Raw genomic sequence first — 20012 nt, 5'->3', positions numbered from 1 at the left:
ATCCCTGACTTTGTCATAAAACAAATACAAATATTATAACAGAATGTTTTTCAATGATCATCAGTTAGATTTCATTAAATCGATGGGTATATATTTTTTAGAATATCAAATAATTTCATCAGTTCACATAGTTTTTAAAATTTTATTTTCTGAATTGAAATTTTTTCAATTGTCACTTTTAATTATTGATTTTGATTTTCATTTCTAGATACAGATTTTTAAATTTAATTTTTAAACGTCATTTTAAATTTCACTTTGGATATTTGTTTCCATTTAGTTTTCATAATCAATATTCATTTTGATTTTTTCTCCTCAAATATTTGTCTTTTCAAAAAAATTTCCTTCAGCGTATTATTGTGTAATTTCTATTTCAAATTAATTTTTTTAAATTGTGTTTTCTCAACTTTCAATTTTGGAAAAAAAATACTGCCATGCTTAATTAGCCATTTCAGTTTTCATTTCAAACTTTTGTTTTTGTCACAGTTTTCATTTCCTATTTTCATTTTTAATCGTAGGGTGTCGATGTTGCTTTGAATAAACTTTTTGCTGTGCCAAACCAATGATTGATAGAGAGAATATAAAATATAATGTTTGACGTTGAAAACCGTAAAACATGAGTAACATAGTATTCTATGCACAAATTGAGATAATGGAGGTTGTGCATCTTACATACAATGTTTGTACTTGTTAAGAAACTAATTTTCTCTCTCTAAAAATGCGAAAGATAGTCGTGCTTACATATACTATAACTGTCAACATGTTTTATGTTATAAGGTTACTTATTTTGTGAACGACATAGACATACACAACCCCTTTCACAACCACATAGATCACTTGGAAAAGAGATACTACAGTGTAGTTAAATTATTGCCGAATAAAACAAAAAACTAACCCCATCCATTATATTCACCTCTTTCGTTTGGTGGGTACATACGTATGTTTGTGTGTATAGATTGTGAAAGCAATGCGATTGTTTTAACGTCTGAGGTATCATCAAGAAGACAAAATTGTAAACACTGATCTTCGTTTCTTATTGGTAAAACAAAACAATAAATTGGAAGATATGAATAGAGAAGTATTCAAATAAACTTTTTGCTTACCTCATTTACAGCAACTAAGAAAGAAGTATGATATTGAAATGACTCTCGTTTATAGAACACGTAAAGCGGGAAAACATTGACTCCAAGAGGTGAAAGTTCGCAGGAAAGAATAGCCACTCAGTTTCGATTCTTGGATTGCGTCTTCGAAAGTCATAGAATATAAATAGAAGTAGAAGTGACCACCATGCCGTATACCATAGCAGATATCTCTTCAAGAACTATAAAAAGAATAACATCTACAGCCACCATGGGTTTACTATGGAGAACTTTCCTTAAAACCAATCGTCTTTATCTGCCAAATCGTTGTAGTGTATTGTGTCAATGGACCAGCATTAACAACAGTAACCTTGCGGCTAAAGCTAGTCAAACCAACAATTCTTCCAATCACAGTAGCAGCCCTCTTCTTGAATCCATTTTTGAAAATCATTCCCCTTGGACATCGACTGTGCAGCAGTGAAACAGAGACATCAGCGAGCAGAAGGTCAGCGCGAATGCAGAGCGCCATCACCTTCGGCGTGGATGTTGCTGTGCAACAAACTCTTGTCCCAATAGAATGTGATCGTACATGACAGCGAAGTGTTCCTGCGAGACAACAACCTCTGCAAAGAATGCGAAATGGCGGCGAGTGGTAAGGAGTACGCGATTCTATTTAGATCTACAAATTGTAACATAGTGGACTTTAGAGGGAAATATGTTGTAAAGGTCGCCGAAAGGCTTACTGAACAACCCGAACCCAAGAGCTGCGAGAATCACCTGCAAGTGTCTAAAATTGGCTGATCTGTATTGTGGACAAGTCCGTCTGCAATAACTGCAATTTTTACAAATAGGTTGGAACAGACAAAACACCAATACACATTTTTTCAGACTGATTTATTGGACTAAGCTTGCTACATATAAAAACTTGAAAAGTATTATATATTCCCGACCATGTAAATCAACCTTCCTTACTTGCGTCTTTTATCAATAGCAGGGCTAACATCTGCTGCCTGGCGTGACAGACTGCATAGTGGTAAATAACATATGTTAGGTTGTAGAAGCAACAAGTGACAAGGTCGCACAAACTAGATTCAGATACGTAGAACATTCAGTAACTTTGCGTTTCTATAACTGAAATACAGGTTGGTAGAATTTAACTCCAAATTTGAAGTTTATTATTATTTACGACAGCAAGCATGTCGTTGAACCATAGTAATTTTTCGATTAATAGAGATTTTACTATGCAAATAAGCGCATAGAGACAATGCCATAGGGTGAGACCAGGTAGGTAGGTGGGTGTTATTTATATTTGATTTAATCGTAGTCTTTTTTTTTTGGGGGGGGTAACAATCTTTTATTTCATTACATGCTATTGTAATGTAACATTGTATGCTGGACTTGACCTTGTCCAAAACTGAGTTCATTTCTACTTGACCTGATTGACTTTGTAAAAATAAAATTGTTTCATTTTATGTCAACAACTAATATATAGCTAAATTATTCTCTATGTTCATGGGCCTGATATAAGGATCTTTATTAATAAAAAAAAACAAATATGTTGATTTGGTTAGGGTTTTGGAATTTTCTATGTGAATTATACAGGTTATTGTGTTGTAAGTAAACAAGGCTCATTGGATCATTCTAGAAAGTTATTTTCCATTATAGGTATTCTTTTTATAGAAACTGCTAAGTCTGACTTTAAGTCAAGTAGAGAACTACATATATTGTAACTGAGGATTTTACCATTCGTGCTTTAACATCTAGCACCTTCAAGTTGTATTATGCTGTGACCAGTTTGGGTTGAAATTTATTTTCTTCGAATTACTGAATTCAAGTGATTATTTTCTCTGGAAATACAAAAGTGCTGTCGTAAAATTATTGGATATGTAATATGTTTAAACCTGGAATTATATTACTCTGATTCAACAAAACGTAGTTATTAAGTTTTCGACGGCAACGTCGTAGTAGCCGTCTATGATATTAAAGTTCTACGTTCAAGTTTTCTCACTCAGGACCAGAGACACTTCGTGTTCCGCCAAACACTTATAATAAACCGTATTTTGACCATCGACTCCTTTCAAGGAATCTGCATTTCCACGAAGTTATAACTGATACACGAGCCTATTCATAAAGATATAGCAACTGTGTGTGTGTGTGTGTGTGTGTGTGTGTGTGAATACAATGAAAGTTTGATAGGTAGTGTCAGTTTTCATGAGGTGGTAGTCTACTTATCACACGTAGGTTCTCTTGGTTAAAAGTCGTAAAATGCAACGTTCGAAACGTTTCACTTATAGCTTTCATATTTACACTTTACAATAACATTTTAACATTTGTGTCCGAAGGTAAACATAGTTTTTCACTCACATATCAAGTATTTAAAAAAAAGTTAAGATGTAAAAATGGCAAAAATGGTTTAATTGTTCATCCTTTTTCGAGAAATTAATTCACATTTTGAACAACGTGACACTTTGAACAGTTCAATAATGATAAAGTGGCAAAAGAAAGAGACAAAAAATGCAGTTCCATTCATGAAACGTTATTTCAAATCTCTGATAATAAAACTTCCAGCACATTTAGGAAACAAAATGTTGAAGAGCTTCAGAAGATATCACAAATCACGAACTCCAAGAGCATATAGCATAATATATACAGAAAAAAGATACTGATACTATTGTACAGATTATTGGTAAATACAATATTTAGGCTTCGTTTAAAATATAGCTGTATCACTGATTTTCATCGTATTAGTTATTTCTTTCATTCCATAAAGTAGTTATATTAAACCAAAATTATATACTGGTGATCAATCTAAAACGCTGACATGCGTTTACGCACAACTAATCGAGATCTGGTATCTCTAACTCCTTAATTTCAGCAGACGACTGGTTCCCCAATATCTGAGTGCACAATAGTTTGATGACATGTAGAGGCGAGTCTTGGTGAAATAAATCTTCAAATGGATGAGACAGTGGTACAGCCTTATCAGACATTTGACTCTTATTGGATTGAGACAACTGAAGCTGAGTTACAGAGGTCTGTGTCGCTGGACTTTGGCTCACTGTGAAGAGACTAGTAGCCTTCTGACACGCGTAACTCTGGTTTGCTGCTGTCGTTGTTTTGGTAAATGTTTGTCTAAACGAACGAGTTGGATGAGTTCCAGTTTGACTATTCAGAGTGAAATCTGAAGGCACATTGCTACTATGTGCTTGACTACAAGGAAATGTTGAGAGTTTTTCCTCGGCAGATACCGCGGGAATACCGAAAGCATCACTGGCTATTAAACCAAAATGAGTCTGACCCGATAACATGTGATTCTGTTCACTAAACGTTGTCAGTGTATCACTTGTCACTCCCAATGTCTCTGGTAAGTGACCCTGTGGTGACACGACTCCTTTCATGTGCATAGCGTGCGCACTGATATCTAGTAACTGACTCTCTGGAAGCTTACGATGAGTCGCGTTTGTTTTTTCTGATTTGGTTATGCTACATATTCCAGGGCTCATAACTGTTTCTGAAACTGGGATGTCAGTAACTGTCCCATTCATCATAGAGCTGTGACTCATCTGCATATAAGCCAGAAGTCCCTGATTGTCTCTAGTTAAAGCTGGCGCCAGAGTCGTATCTTCCAATTCTTGTTGTCCCGCGAACGAATCATTTACTGGTCTATGTCTGGAAAAGATTACGGTGTGTGATCCTTTGCCCCGAAAGAACGGGACATTGACTCTTGGTTTCTTATGTTCCTCTGATGTGTTAGGCATTTCTAAACTTCTTTTAACATTTCCAGACCTACTGTTAGACTGGAATAAACTGTCCCTATTATTGTTTTGAACAGAAGAGCTCAGTGGTGATCTTGTTTCACCGTATTTGTTGAGATATTTCGTGAATATCTCCAGCATAGGGGAATGACATGCAGAAATATTCTGTGAATTTGGAATTGTATTATATTCGGCTTTAACTCTGCTACTCGCAGTCTTTGTGAATAAGCTTTGATTTGAAGAAAATGGAGTATTTAGTGGGTCTGCAGGAACACTATTACCTGCCATCGATAGTCCTGGTACGTCAAACGATTTAGAATGAGTAACTGGTGTGCCAAATATACTGGATCGTGTCAAAGATGGTTGTCCACAGATGGCGTTTAATTCTAGGTCTGAGATTGGAAGACTCTCTTTAGCATGATCTGATGAAAATGTCAGCAAAGTAGATCCCTGAAAAGGAACGGTACCGGGTTGAAAATGGAGCCCAAAGTTTGTATTTGGTTGCATTTGATTTTGCTTCTTGGAATCCTTATTCAGCAGTCCTCCAAACGATTGTTCCAGAATTTTCTTGGCGGGAAAACCTCTAGCCCTCTGGTTCTGGAACCAGACGTTAATACGCTCAATATGAATGTTGAGTTTTTCACTAATGGCCATTCTTGTTCCCATGGATGGGTTAGAGTTCTCCTCAAACAGACGGCACAACACAGACAGCTGGAAAAGCGAAAACTTCTCCCGCTTGTTGCAGGCTTCTTTTTGCCCCGACTTCTTGATCGCTGAAAAAGTAAACAAAAAACAAGAATGATACAGAAATCAATGAAAGGTTCATCAAACAAGCATTATGTGGAATACTTCAAGAACTGTGTGTTCATAAGTGTGAACCCAACATAACTGGATCCCCAAAACGGCAAATTGACCTGACGGGTCTTATATCTATTGAAACTGGTATAAAAGGGAGGGCACATTTATTTAATTGGGGGTGTGGTTGTATATTTTTAACCGCTTAAACTTTTAATAAACAAAGAGAAGCATAAAATCTGACTTGGGTTGCAGCAAGAAAATTAATTTCCTTCCTACTATATTCTTTCTTTCTTCTTGAGACCTGTACACATCGCATAAATCTTACTGTTTTGCAAATAAATATAATATATCCTGGAGACTTGTACACATCGCATAAGTCTTACTGTTTTGCAAATAAAATATAATATATCCTGGAGACTTGATTTAGACCATATAGTGTTTCTGAAACGGAGATTTCTTTCCCGAGACTGTCAGTTTTATGACCTAAAAGTTGACGTACCTCACATGGAAGATAAAACAAAGTTTGACCATTATTACAGTTTTATTACCTAAAAGTTGATGTACCTCACATGGAAGATAAAACAAAGTTTGACCATTATTACAGTTTTATTACCTAAAAGTTGATGTACCTCACATGGAAGATAAAACAAAGTTTGACCATTATTACAGTTTTATGACCTAAAAGTTGATGTACCTCACATGGAAGATAAAACAAAGTTTGACCATTATTACATGTACTATTCTTATTTTCGAGTTTCCTATCATCTTATTATTTATAAATCATATGAAACTGCGCTGAGTACTATACTTTCCCACAGTAATACTGTTTTCAATCCGTCAATATTCTTTGTGAAATTACCTCAGAGATTTTCTGTACAATATTTTCTTGACTATGCCGCTCTAAAACTTAAATCATGGAGCAATTAGGATGGTAAGTTCCACGCCATCAGAATGTTTAAAATGGCATTTTGAAATAATAAAGTCATTGATAGTCCTTTTTGAATGGCATAACAAACCAATAATACATAAATACTGAAACCAGTACCTTTAACACCCTTCAGCATTTCCATTGTGGCCATTTGTAGATCCTTATTGTCCAGCCATTCCTTCATACGGATATAAGGGAGCCGGCCCCTGTGACTCAGCTCACCCCACTTTTTCGTGCGTCCCTTGTCCAGCAGGAAGCTAAGGTTCCCCTGACTGGTCTCTTCCATGATGTATCTGGCGGCAAATCTCTGAGATATTCCATAATTCTCCAGCGTGGCTTTGAACTCGGAAACTACAGCTGGAATATCAATAGGCGTCTGGAAAAAAACAACAATATTTGAACATACTCATTAAGTCGGCTCCAGCTACAAACTGCATTGACCCAAGTCTGCTGTCGCTTCATACGTCGGAGGATCTGAGTCTATGCAGTTTGTTAAGAGTCAAAAGTAGAATAAATGACATATAATATCATTTGTCAGCGCATTTTGCACCGGCAGCTGACGGTTTATGTTCTTTGCAGACTGTAAAATATAGGTGCTAGAACTCGAACGAAAGTGTGTGTGTGTGTGTGTGTGTGTGTGTGTGTGTGTGTGTGTTATGCACGTAAAATACTTTTCAAAAATTCCAGCTGGCGTGCATACATAGGTATAAAATGTTTTCCCCAGATCAACATCATCAAAGCTATCAATTTTTAGGAAATATTTGTTTCAATTACATATGCTATGCCCGACTAATTAGAGATCTGACTTCGGATATTTTGAAAAAATAGCATCATCAACAGGTCGCACGTTTAATCAACATAGTATGCATCCATTTTATTTATGTTACAACTTTCTTGTAAACCTGCCAGACATTAAGTAATGTATGAAAAATTACAATATTCATCTGGCCGGGAATCATCAATACAAAATTGATTACCTAACGTTGATAATGTGGACAAAGTTTAATATTTTCACAAAGCTTAAGTCTGTTTTGAATCATTAATTTTGAATGTAAGTTTCTAATTTATGGTAATAACATATTTGCTTCACTAACCTTGTATAATCATCGAACTGTTGTTATTTCAAAGCTTCAGCGGGTAAGGGGTGGGGGTGGGTAACCTGTATTGAAAACGGAATCTTATAGTCTGAATCGCTTGAAACGTTGAAAACAAATAAACCAAAATAGGATACGACCACAACATTTAACTCACCTGAAAGTAGTGCTCAGAGTCGCCATCAATATGATCGGGATCTGTGGAGGACGAGTCAGGGTGCACGTATGAGGACAGCCAGTTTTCGACTATGTCTCTCCTACTGGAACAAACCATCCTCGGACCGATTGGACTATTTGCTATGTTTGGGGTAGATATTGTATCATTCCTGGTGATACCGATGCGAGTAGTTGAGGCAACGCCTTGTTCTTTTCGATTGTTGGGTGTGAATTGGTGTCTGATTTGAGGGGAAACTGGGTTGTTTTGGTATTTATGAAATCTGTTCTGATTGAGCCAAGCTACATCACGTGGTGCAACATCATCCTGTAAAGAAGACACGATATAAATGTGAAAGAAGTATAAACAACCTATTTGTTGCGCGCGCGCGCGCACACACACACACACACACACACACGAGACCCATAAAGAAAAATGTAACTTTCAAACTGCATCTTAATATTGTTTTCAGCGTACTTACCGATGGACGTTCGATCTCTGATTGCGTTCACAGTGCGTCATCAACAACGATGAAATCATGTCTCTTAACTTCTTACCCAAAAAATATTGCGTTTCGTTTATCAGAAACAACGATGTTTAACATATATTTGACTTTTGTTTTAAAAGCGCAAGGCTGACACTTAATACAACAGAACCAATACAGATTCAACATATGACATTTCTTGCCAAAACTGTTTTGTGTCGACACCCCCCCCCCAAGAAGAAACAAGACAATGGTTTGACGTATTGCAAAAACTCAGAGATACAGTAACAATGATCAATAAGCATGGCACCAGCTAAAGCAAGCAAGAATGAAAATACATCAAAGTATGGATTATACAAATAAAATGACGCATTAGCAACGCCTGATATAAAATCAGTAAAAACAATCAAAATCCCATTTTTTTAAAAAGAGACTACCTTCCTACCTTTACACAGGAAATACTATTTAAAAAAATCCAGGTAATTCATTTTGGGTGCTGCAATTGTTTACTGACAAGAGGTTCACAGGACAGATAGTCTATTACAGGATGGAGGAGTAAAAATAAATAAGACCTTCAAAGTAATATTGATCACAAAACCAGGGAGAACACAACAAGTATATCCAAAACCATCACTAGTAAATAATAAAACAGTACATATGATAAACGTGATGAAGTTGCCTACAATGTAAACAAGTTTCTAGTAAGTAAAATATATTATTGCTGTTGTTGTGGGTTTAGCGATTTTTCTCAGTACATCATAGGCTATACATATCGTCTAATTTAACTTGTGGAGGAAGAACCCGGGAAAACCCCGCGAAGAACTGTCCCATCTACCGGCAAGATTTCTCATATACCTACATTGGCCGAGACTCGAACCCATGTGAGAAGGCAGTAATTGGTAAAGGAATAATTTTTACACCACATAGACGAAGTAAAATCCTATAGACTTTTAAAGATGGGTACAAGTATAGAATTTAAACATACAGCTTTTCCATAACTTTCATATGACATATAGAAACAATTAAAATTAAATACATATATACATTATACAACCAACTCCGTATGCTGCTGACGAAGTCAATCGTGCCCATTGCAACTTGTAAAGGAGACACGATTAGTCGTAAAATAATACAAATAGGAAAATGAAGTAGAAAATAGTTAAAATATAAAGACTGTAAAATGAACAAGATTATCATGAGATTACAGTAGAAAAAATGGTCAGATTAGAGAAAGAAATCATCAAAGATTTGAATATAACTGGAAAAGAAAACAACAACAACAAAGAAATAAAAACAAATTGAAATGTATAAGCATAGCCATAAACGTTTTTATATAAGTATGTGTAAACATTGTCAACCAAAATATTTTAAAAGTGTGCCAAAGGCATAGAGCGTTTTCATACTATGAATAATGTACTTTAAATTTACAAAAGCAAACAAACAAAACTAAACCGAAACATATCATCTTATCATATACCCTCAAATTAATAATATATTTAATTAAATAAAAGTCTATTACACTTATTATTTTTTGTACAAAAACTAAACATTTTTTAGGTTAATTACACTTTGCAATTTGATAGTGACGGTTCAGATTATTGACTACGGAGTACAATGTAATATCAGATTCTGCCAGAATCAATTTAACTGGGATATATGGATCGCAACAGCAAATTGCGGTGTATATTATATTGACATGTAACGTTGACATTTGGTCCATGAGCCTGTCCAGTGTGTTTAAGATTTCTATTTGTACCTTCCAGAAAAGAAAACTGCTGTCAGAATGCATTATTCCATTACCTATTGAAAATAAATTTAATCAAACTAACAACAGCGATGAATTGAAACGATTTAGCAATTTTAACATTCCACCTCACGATGACCTAAATAAATGATCAGGATAAAAACTTACTAGCTGCACTCAACGACTTCTTTATTATCTGACTGGTGATCGTGTAGCTGTTTTTAGGTATCTTGATGATTTAGTCCAGATTAAAATCTGCGTTAAGGTATCTTGATGATTTAGTCCAGAGTAAAATCTGTTTTAAGGTATCTTGATGATTTAGTCCAGCGTAAAAGCTGTTTTTAGGTATCTTGATGATTTAGTCCAGAGTAAAAGCTGTTTTAAGGTATCTTGATGATTTAGTCCAGAGTAAAAGCTGTTTTTAGGTATCTTGATGATTTAGTCCAAAGTAAAAGCTGTTTTAAGGTATCTTGATGATTTAGTCCAGCGTAAAAGCTGTTTTTAGGTATCTTGATGATTTTAGTCCAGAGTAAAAGCTATTTTAATGTATCTTGATGATTTAGTCCAAAGTAAACGCTGTTTTAGGTATCTTGATGATTTAGTCCAGAGTAAAAGCTGTTTTAAGGTATCTTGATAATTTAGTCCAGAGTAAAAGCTGTTTTTAGGTATCTTGATGATTTAGTCCAGAGTAAAAGCTGTTTCTCTTTTTAAATCTGATGAAATGTTAAAGCCTGTATAAAACACAAGGTGAGAGATAAAGAAAACAACCACTAGGAAACAACTGCAACGCCGATACAAAGTTCTGGAAGAAAAAATCATGTCTTCGATCCCGATACTAAAAAATACCTTAGTTTTCAGGAATTAATTAGGCATGAAAAACTACAGAGCAAAACAAGCAACATCTTTAACTTTTTTATGATGGAACACTTAAATCTCCGTGAACAGCTGCATTTTGATTGCTTCTGAAGAAATTGATTAAGATGTCAATGGGCCCTCAATCAAATAAGGATATATGAGAAGCTGTATAACATTTGCACTTGATTCACAATCTATTAAAATATCTGAATTTCTGCCGCACAAAAAGTGTTCCTTATGCTGGAAACATACGGAAAGTCAAACTTGTACTGGTAAATGCTTCAGCATTTGCATGCTTTTTGTATATACATACATACATATATATATATATATATATATATATATATATATATATATATATATATATATATATATATATATATATATATATATATATATATATATATATATAATAATAATAATAATAAAAATAATAATAATTAGCATAGCATTCAACTGAAGACAAATGTCAATTGAAACTAAAAACAAGCGTCACAAGTACAATTTTATCGCGTAACACTAAACTTCGCTATAAGGGTAGTGTACAACATGCTTTTGAAACAGCCACTGAGGTTTCAATCTGGCCCACCATCAAGCATGAATAGGTTTTAAAATGTACGGCTAATTATTCCAATATCATTAAGTCATTCCCTAAGAGCACATAAACTTCTGCTTGAATAAACAGTGTAGCATCTGCGGGTGAAAATACACGCATGTAGTGGATACTTAGCGTGATACATAACCTATGATACAATCCATATCGATTAAATTAAGAATAATTAGACAAAAGATTCATAATTATTCATGGACGCTGAAGAATGAAAGAAACATTTATAACATAAATATCGTTCTGTATTAATTTTCGACCTTTTGGTTTTGACGTGAATATCAAAACGGCACTACTGTACTTCGGTGAATCCCATCACCACTGGCATGTGCAAAGACGAATGACTACACATTCGATACGACCGTTACTGTACCCTTTCTTGGTCACAGTGAACTTGTACTTATGAACAAATGGATAAGACTAATGTTCGAATGGAAGCCTAACAAAAATGTTAAAATCATAAATACAACAGTACAGCCTGCAACGAGCAAGCCAATGGCATATATATATGCATGTGTGTGTGAGTTGAGAGAGACAGACAGGGCGACGCACAGAGAGAGAGAGAGAGAGAGAGAGAAAGAACACACTGCTTTCGTAGTTAGATAAACGCTGTCAGTGATAATGAAGTCATCAACAAAGAATTTATTTTAGTCATTTAAAACCATATCATTGACGAAAATTAAAAAAACAAACAAACAGCGTGTTATAGTAAAAGAACAAAACAGAAACATCAGAGACCATTGTACCCTAAATACAGACATTTTTCACAGAAAGTACGAAATTAAGAGATGAGCTACGAGAAAAACTTACAAGAAAACTGTGCATACAAACTTAATGGCTATTTAAATTTCTTGTACCCAGGTGTTCTTTTCACAGCTATCAAATATTTGTTGTGCAGTGTCAGGTAAAATAAATGAGTATTCTTGCGATCATACAATATATTAAACAAAAACATATTCAATCAATATTTATGAATGAGTCATACAACTTACTATACCCTTTTCAGTAAAATAAAAATGAATATTACCACCAAGTCTTACTAATTGAGACAGAAATATTTTTTAACAATCCAGCTTATAACATAGATGATAAACTATCCATTTCAATACAGAGAATAGATCTGGCTGTTTGGTGTTGTGATATATCTGATAAAAGTAATTTTCTATTTAGAGAAAGGACATGAAATAAGAGCTGTTCTAATCTGTTGGTTTCAGCAACCCTCCAATTCGCTTAAGTTAAATAGAAGATACTACATACACATAGCTGCCAACCCTTCAGGCTCGCAATTAGTGAAAATAGGGATAAAAATTAATTAAATTTGACATGAATTCGTGAAGCGATCTTCGAGTCCGGGAATATCTGTATGAACAAATGTTTAGCACGTTTCCAGCTGATAATGGTAGATTGTGTTCAACAAGGAAACTCACAAACAATGCTTCAGCGTTGGTAGCTTGCAGGTCTTCCGTCGAGAGCTGAAATCTGCTGCGACTTCTTAATTTTCCCTACCTCGATACCAATGTGCTTCCTCACATCCCCTCTACCACCATGCCCAATGCTAAAATTTGTGGCACACTGCGTGCAAAAAGCATAATGTATATCGGTGTTTGATGTTTGAATGCACGGCCAAATTTTGGTATATTCCAAACTAAACTTCACTTTTTGTGCGATACATTTTTTTTCCCTTGCTGGTAAAGACATTTTCAAGATGCGGTGCCGAATGATAATTCAAATCAGTGTTTGCTGCGCATGCGCAGAGCTAAATTCCGGTTAGGCCCCAGTTTCTCCCAAAAGCATTTGTAAAACTACTCTTATACGTACGTATTAAAATACGCTAAAATGCTTGCTACCGGGCCAATTGTATCACTCCGCTATAGTTCTACTAATATCACGACCATTAGTATTGGACCGTTCGGCAACTGCCGATATCACGACTAGTGCTTAACAGGAAATCGGTTATTTTATTAAAGATTTAAAATAATTGAGAACTGGGGAAATCGTGATTTTTTAGCATGTGGCCTGAATCGGCGAATCGCTGAAAAAGTCATGAAATTCACGCCAAACTCGTGAGCGTTGGCAGCTATGCATACAGCGACGACGAAGAAATGACTGATTTTGAAACTTTTAAATAGAATTCGAAAATTAAATCATTCTGAGCAACGCTAACACTGTATTTATCACAAACTACAATGCTAAAATCTTAGGAATCAACAACCAAGGCCACTGATCTAATAAGAGTTTATGGATTTTTGAAACCCCAACATGTATAATTAATCAATAACACACACACACACACACACACACACACAATTCAACGCAAATTAAACCACATTCTAAGAGTGTTTGCACGTTAAAGGTGTTACTTAATTTCATCATGTGTTAATGGTCATTACAAGCAATTAGAAAAGAGTTAAGTAAATAAACTAAATCGCAGCATACAATTTGACTACAGAAAATTGATAGACTCTCACGGTATGCCTGTAACGTATATGTTTTTGTTTTCAAATTAGGTAGCTTGCATGAGATGGCGTAGGCACAGAGTTGACTTGATAACTACAAATCTCTGAGAGATTCTGGTGACAAACGTTTTTCTTTTTCTTTACACACTGAGACAAAAACATAGGAAAATGCTGTTAAAGTAGGTCAAGCAATTAACCTAAACCTGAACAATAATGACATTACAAATTGACATAGTCATGTTGAATTACACGATGTCTTACTATTAATACTGTTGCTTATTTATTAGAACTTAAATATTAGTGCTATTTCCACGGTGAAAAAGAAACGCGTAGATCTAATAAACCAAACGTCAAAGCGTGTATTAAATGAGCTGATATATTTTTGTTTGTTTACAAAGTAGTTCCTAATACTCTATACTATTTTTAGACATACGTGTCGTGCAGCATGAAAAATATTGAAAAATACTGCACGATTCTGACAATATAAAGTAAAAGAGATATAAAAAATGAGCAAATATTTTTTTAATGCCGTAAATGTCGTCATTGTATGAAAGAGTAACTTCATCTGTTGATAATTTTCCTTGTGACTGAATAAGCAAATTTTGTGCATTTCTAATTATGAATTTTTTTATATTTGATATTCTTTTACTAACCATGTTTTTTATCTTCATCCGCCCTCAATAAACAAAATGTTGACCACAACACGCATAATTCTAATTAGTATGTCATTCAGACCATCATTATAAGTTCATTATTATTCAACTGCAAATATGTTATCTTTTGATACTCGTTAGTGTCATATGACACCCTTCCTATCCCTGTAAAAGTGTATTGTCTTAATGTACAGTGAATCAATATCGACCATGAACAACCAGTTCACTGTATTAAAATGCATACGTTCCCATTATGATAACTCGAACACTAATTCTGCAATAAATTTGTGTTGTTAATTTGATTTTCTTGTTTTTCAGCCGAACTAATACTAAGTCATTATCAATAAGTGTTCTCGTGGCAAATTTCTGAGAAAAAAATTAATTGGACATATCTGAACTGTTCTTTTCCTTAAAGTCTCCAGTTTTTTTAAATCATACTGTTATTCTTCAATTTTGAAAAACCTTCGTTAATTTGTTTATTTTGACTTTTCTTATGTTTTTTCCTCTCATTTGGTTTCTGTTCAATATAGTCTTTTCCAGTTTTAAACAAAACTGTATGTAAAGCTTAAATATTTTGTACATACCAATGTACTTATCTCTGCTTCTCAGTCTACATAGTTGTTTTGATACAGGTGGTTTTGTTCTTTTATAAATATCTATAAACCTTTTCTGAAAATCTTATAAATAATTTTTATCTGGAAGTAATTCTCTAATTAGTATGTCATTCAGACCATCATTACAAGTTCATTATTATTCAACTGCAAATATGTTATCTTTTGATACTCGTTAGTGTCATATGACACCCTTCATATCCCTGTAAAAGTGTATTGTCTTAATGTACAGTGAATCAATATCGACCATGAACAACCAATTCACTGTATTAAAATGCATACGTTCCCATTATGATAACTCGAACACTAATTCTGCAATAAATTTGTGTTGTTAATTTGATTTTCTTGTTTTTCAGCCGAACTAATACTAAGTCATTATCAATAAATGTTCGTGCAAATGTACTTGAATTTCCAAATTCACATTGGAAATAAAACAATCATAACAGCCATTTGGTGCTGCGAACACAGCTTCTACCTGATTTGTTCATCCGTTGCATATATAGAGTTTACTTACCGAAAGGTAACAGCTCATAGACCATTCACATGCATTCACGGATATATCAGATTCATGTTCAAAACGTAAATAACCCCTATTTTTACCCAACATCGCTAAACGAAAGACTATTTGACTGTATTTCGATGGTATATAATATGATCACCTCGTATACTCACTGTAGTCACTTCAACAGATTTCACAGCACAAGATAGCCATTTACTATCCATATTTGTAGAGTAATACCAGTTGTTGTGTTTTATTATTATTATTATTATTGTTTTAAAACCATTCTGGCAAGCCTGTGTATGAAATGTCTCTGAGTGGTTGACACCTACCTATAGGAAATATTAAATATTCAATCCTTTTATGTATTGTTTCTTATTTCCTGTTCAATTTGGTATGTAAAAATTAAGGACTTTTTTGGTCCTATGGTAACATTTCAGTACTCAACGCAATGTACCTCTTGGATGGGACTTTTCGTGTCTAATCGTTGAATCAAATCATATTTTCACTGAACTAAATTACCTATTTGTTTAGTTCAGCGGGAGGGGAGTTTTAATTTGTGAAATAATAACTTTGAGTATGCTGGCTGCGTAGGTTCGAGTCTCGGATTCGGCCAATGTGGGTATGTGAGAAAGCTTGCCAGTAGCTTCTCGAGGGTCGGTGGTTCTTTCCGTGGTTTTCCCGGGTTCTTCCTCCACCAGTAATACTGGCCGCCATGTATAGCCTATCGTGTGCTGAAAAATGGCGTTAAACCCTACAACAACAACAACATTGAGTATGCTGGTCTTGACATGTTTTTTTTCTCATTTTCTCTTATTATTAGCGTTAAACGTGATGGTGAACTAGTTTCATTGCCCCATTTATTATTATTCTTTACTATTACATAGAAAAATAGGTCACTGTACATTTAATTGCTAGCATTATTGTAAGTGCAGACTAGATGCAATCAGTCAGTAATTTGGGTCAGCCATTCCATAGGTGTATCTTTGTGTGTCAGAAGTTTTGCTGTGACACACGCTTACATCTTAATTTTTAACAGACACAATTTGGCTATTTTATTTCTTACCTGAAATTATTCATAGATATTTGTAACATAATATTTTTCTTTGTATCTTTGTCGCGCTTTACCCAATGAGTGTACACGGAGGAATTATACTTGATGATATATATCCTTTTCCATCTCAATCAGACACGCTAAATTTTTAATTACTTTAGACCACCCACACCCGGCTCATAGCAAGGGGAGGGGGAGGGGGCGTGTATGGAAGGAGCAGAAGGGTTTCAGTCAATGAGACCAACGTTTCAGCCTATTTAATCTAGTTTCATGTTTTATAACATTTTTCTAAGTAAGACTCATAAGACGCATCTAAAATTGAAGAAATCACATGCAAGGAGGCAGTATGTAACTATATTGGATCAAATCCTGGCAGGGGACGTAGTAACTATAAGTGTGTGTGTGTGTGTGTGTGTGTGTGTGTGTGTGTGATTTGGATTTTTAACATAGCTTTTAAACAATTCAGCCATTTTGCTACAATGTCTGCAGTGTGGCAGTTTATAGTGATGTCTAACATGGGGTATCATGCCGCAGACATGTAGCATGATGTCCCACCCAGTCACATTATCCTGACACCAGGCCGACCAGTCCTAACACTAACCTCTTAATGCTGAGCGCCAAGCGAGGCAGCTGTTAGTACCATTTTTACAAGTCTTTGGCATGACTCGGCCGGAGATTGAAACCACGGCCTCCTGCATCCAAGGCGGAGGCTCTAACCACTAGGCCACCGGAGCGGTCGACGTAGTAAGTGAGTTGACAAAAATGCCTGGAAAATGCCGTCTGTATTACCAAGGCCGTCGCAGTTTGGCGCCCCTTACCAACCCCACCCCACGAAAAACGACAGTCTTGCGTATGACGTTATAATTAGTTCACTCGATGATAATAACGACGGAAACGACGACGGTGGTGGAAACAAGGAAGGCCAAGAGCACAATAAGTCTGCCACCAGATTTTTTCCAATGTAAGAGGGTGGGGGTGACTCATCTTAACTAGCTATGGTTCCGATATTTAAACCTATCTATAGATAGGTTAACATGGGAAACTTGGCTAGCATCTCATGTACTGGTCTACATATGAATTTCCTTTTAATTGCTTAGATACCGTTTTAATCAGTTCTTAATTCCATTTACCGCGAGCATGCACACGCTCTCTTGCGTGTCGTGAGTGACGACTAATATAGTCGTTTGTCAATGGGGTGCATCATCGCTAGCCACGGTCCCGATATCACATCGGAACCTTGGCTAACGAAGAATCATGGGTATCTACTAATGTTTCAGCCGAGAAGTCTTCGATTTTGTAAAAAGTAAGGTCTGTATAAAAATATGACTTTGTATGTAAGGAACCTTTTAGCCTTCATCTTCGTTTTGTATTTTTTGTATGCCTTTTTAGAGATACCTAAAGTTACTTGGTACTATATAGCCTAGATTATGCTGATCTGGCGGTAAACCACACGCACACACACACACATACACACACACACACACACACACTGTAAGCCAAATTTAGGTGCACGCACCCACTCGTTCTTTTCACAGTCATGCTTGTCTCAGTTCGACGATGTTAGTTACACAGAAAAATGAACTACTACTATCAGGGACCACAACACCCACCCACCCAAAAAAACAAAAACAAACACGGATAATCAAAATGCGACTGGCCTTGCTGCATCACAATGCAATTGCTATGCCAATTAATTAAAAAAATCAAACTTTTCTCACTCATTCAAGTGGTTAATTCAATGATCTACTTCATATCAGTCTAATATTGATCCCTAGACCAGCTTCTGTTACGAGAGAGAGAGAGAGAGAGAGAGACTTACAGCTTCTCCGTCCGTGTAAACCCGCGGTTCTTCTTTCACAACGGGTAATGTGGTATCCATTGTTGTTGACTTTCTTTCTATTGATATATTTCAATTGTATTCTGTTGCCTGTACTTTTCCAGATGTTTTTTTCTTTCCTTTTCAAATACATGTATATACAGTATAGTAGGTCGCCCGATATGATCAACGAGTTGCCAGACTAACTACCTTATGGACAAACTGAACACATAAAAGACTATTTATCTCAATCAATCATTCTCAATCGGCAATCAAATCACTGGAGTGGGGCCCCCGACGGGGCAATAACAAGGTCGTATACAACGTAAACGCACAATAAACACGAAACAAAAGAGAGCAATAATTAGAAGATTGTAAGAAGCTTATAAAACGTTCGTTCAGAGCTTCGATCAGAAAGCACTTTCCTTTCGGAAACCAAGAAATGCCCCCTCCCCCGAAAAATTTCCGCGATGGCCTTGATTGCACTATTGGGTTGTACGAGCAGAAAGCATATATGTTTTGCCATGCCTTTTCAAAAACTTAATGAAATTATCCCACTCGTAAAATGTCATTGTATCAGTCTTGACCGCAACTGAAGGAAAGGTCAATATTTAGCCCTCTGAATGGGAGAAGTGGGATGGGTGGGGGTAAGATGGCGTAGTTTAGTGGCATGATATGACGTATTTACCGCACTCAAAAAATTCACCGTTTCATGACAGTTTACTGAGCATATCTACAATTTTATACGTCTCATAGTATATCATAGACTTCGCAATAGCGTAGTATTCGCAGCCATAAGGGGCCGTTAATTTAGTACGTACGCCAGGAGGGGCTAACCCAAATGCATACGCTTGCGTATGGGGTGTGTCTACTGATAATGTACATACGCATAGGAAACGGGGGGTGGGTGGGTGGGGGTGAAACATCGATAGTAATTTGTTTAATACGTAACCTGCTCGACTGGGTCGAGTCGGCGTTTGAATTTTGAGGACATTAGACAAACTGTTTAAAGTTACGCAGCTTATTTCTTTGATGCAGCCAGACGTTCAACGTCGGTGGACTATCTGTTTTATTAAACACGTTAATATTATTAATCCTTTATGGTTTCTGCGTGGATTAAATATAGGCCGTTCTATAAACTTGGGGGTGAGGAATGCGTCAAGCGTACATACGCAGGTGTGGTGTGTAAAAAGATACTAATGTGTACAGGGAGGGGTCAAGATTTGCCAGATTTTTAGTACGTACTAAATAGACGGCCCCTAAATATCGACAGATTCATCTCAAGAAAACAATGCTTTCTGACTAACATATCCATTGTCTGGTCGGGAGGGAGTCGTTGTGGTGGGGTGAGAGATAAAAGCATACGATATAGAAACCCCGTTGTGCCTGCCAACACATGCATTTTCGGCAGATCGAGCGAGACTCTTG

General features: G+C 35.8%; 1 protein-coding gene across 1 annotated transcript; it reads right to left on the bottom strand.

The window, feature by feature from the left end:
* Nucleotides 1-3474: 3474 nt before the first annotated feature.
* On the bottom strand, nt 3475-18836 carry LOC149779407 (uncharacterized). Its single transcript, XM_089938614.1, has 4 exons — nt 18588-18836; nt 7809-8132; nt 6675-6933; nt 3475-5604 (listed from the first exon to the last, which is right to left on the bottom strand). Exons 1-4 carry the CDS (start codon nt 18645-18647, stop codon nt 3914-3916), a joined length of 2334 nt encoding a protein of 777 aa, XP_089794740.1. The 5' UTR covers nt 18648-18836; the 3' UTR covers nt 3475-3913.
* Between the last annotated feature and the right edge of the window lie 1176 nt (nt 18837-20012).

The sequence above is a fragment of the Sinohyriopsis cumingii genome, chromosome 17, assembly GCF_028554795.1.
Source record: "Sinohyriopsis cumingii isolate HCF-2022 chromosome 17, ASM2855479v2, whole genome shotgun sequence".
In the NCBI taxonomy this organism is placed as follows: domain Eukaryota; kingdom Metazoa; phylum Mollusca; class Bivalvia; order Unionida; family Unionidae; genus Sinohyriopsis; species Sinohyriopsis cumingii.
The sequence above is the reverse complement of the archived record's forward strand: the minus strand, read 5'-3'. Positions and strand labels throughout refer to the sequence as shown.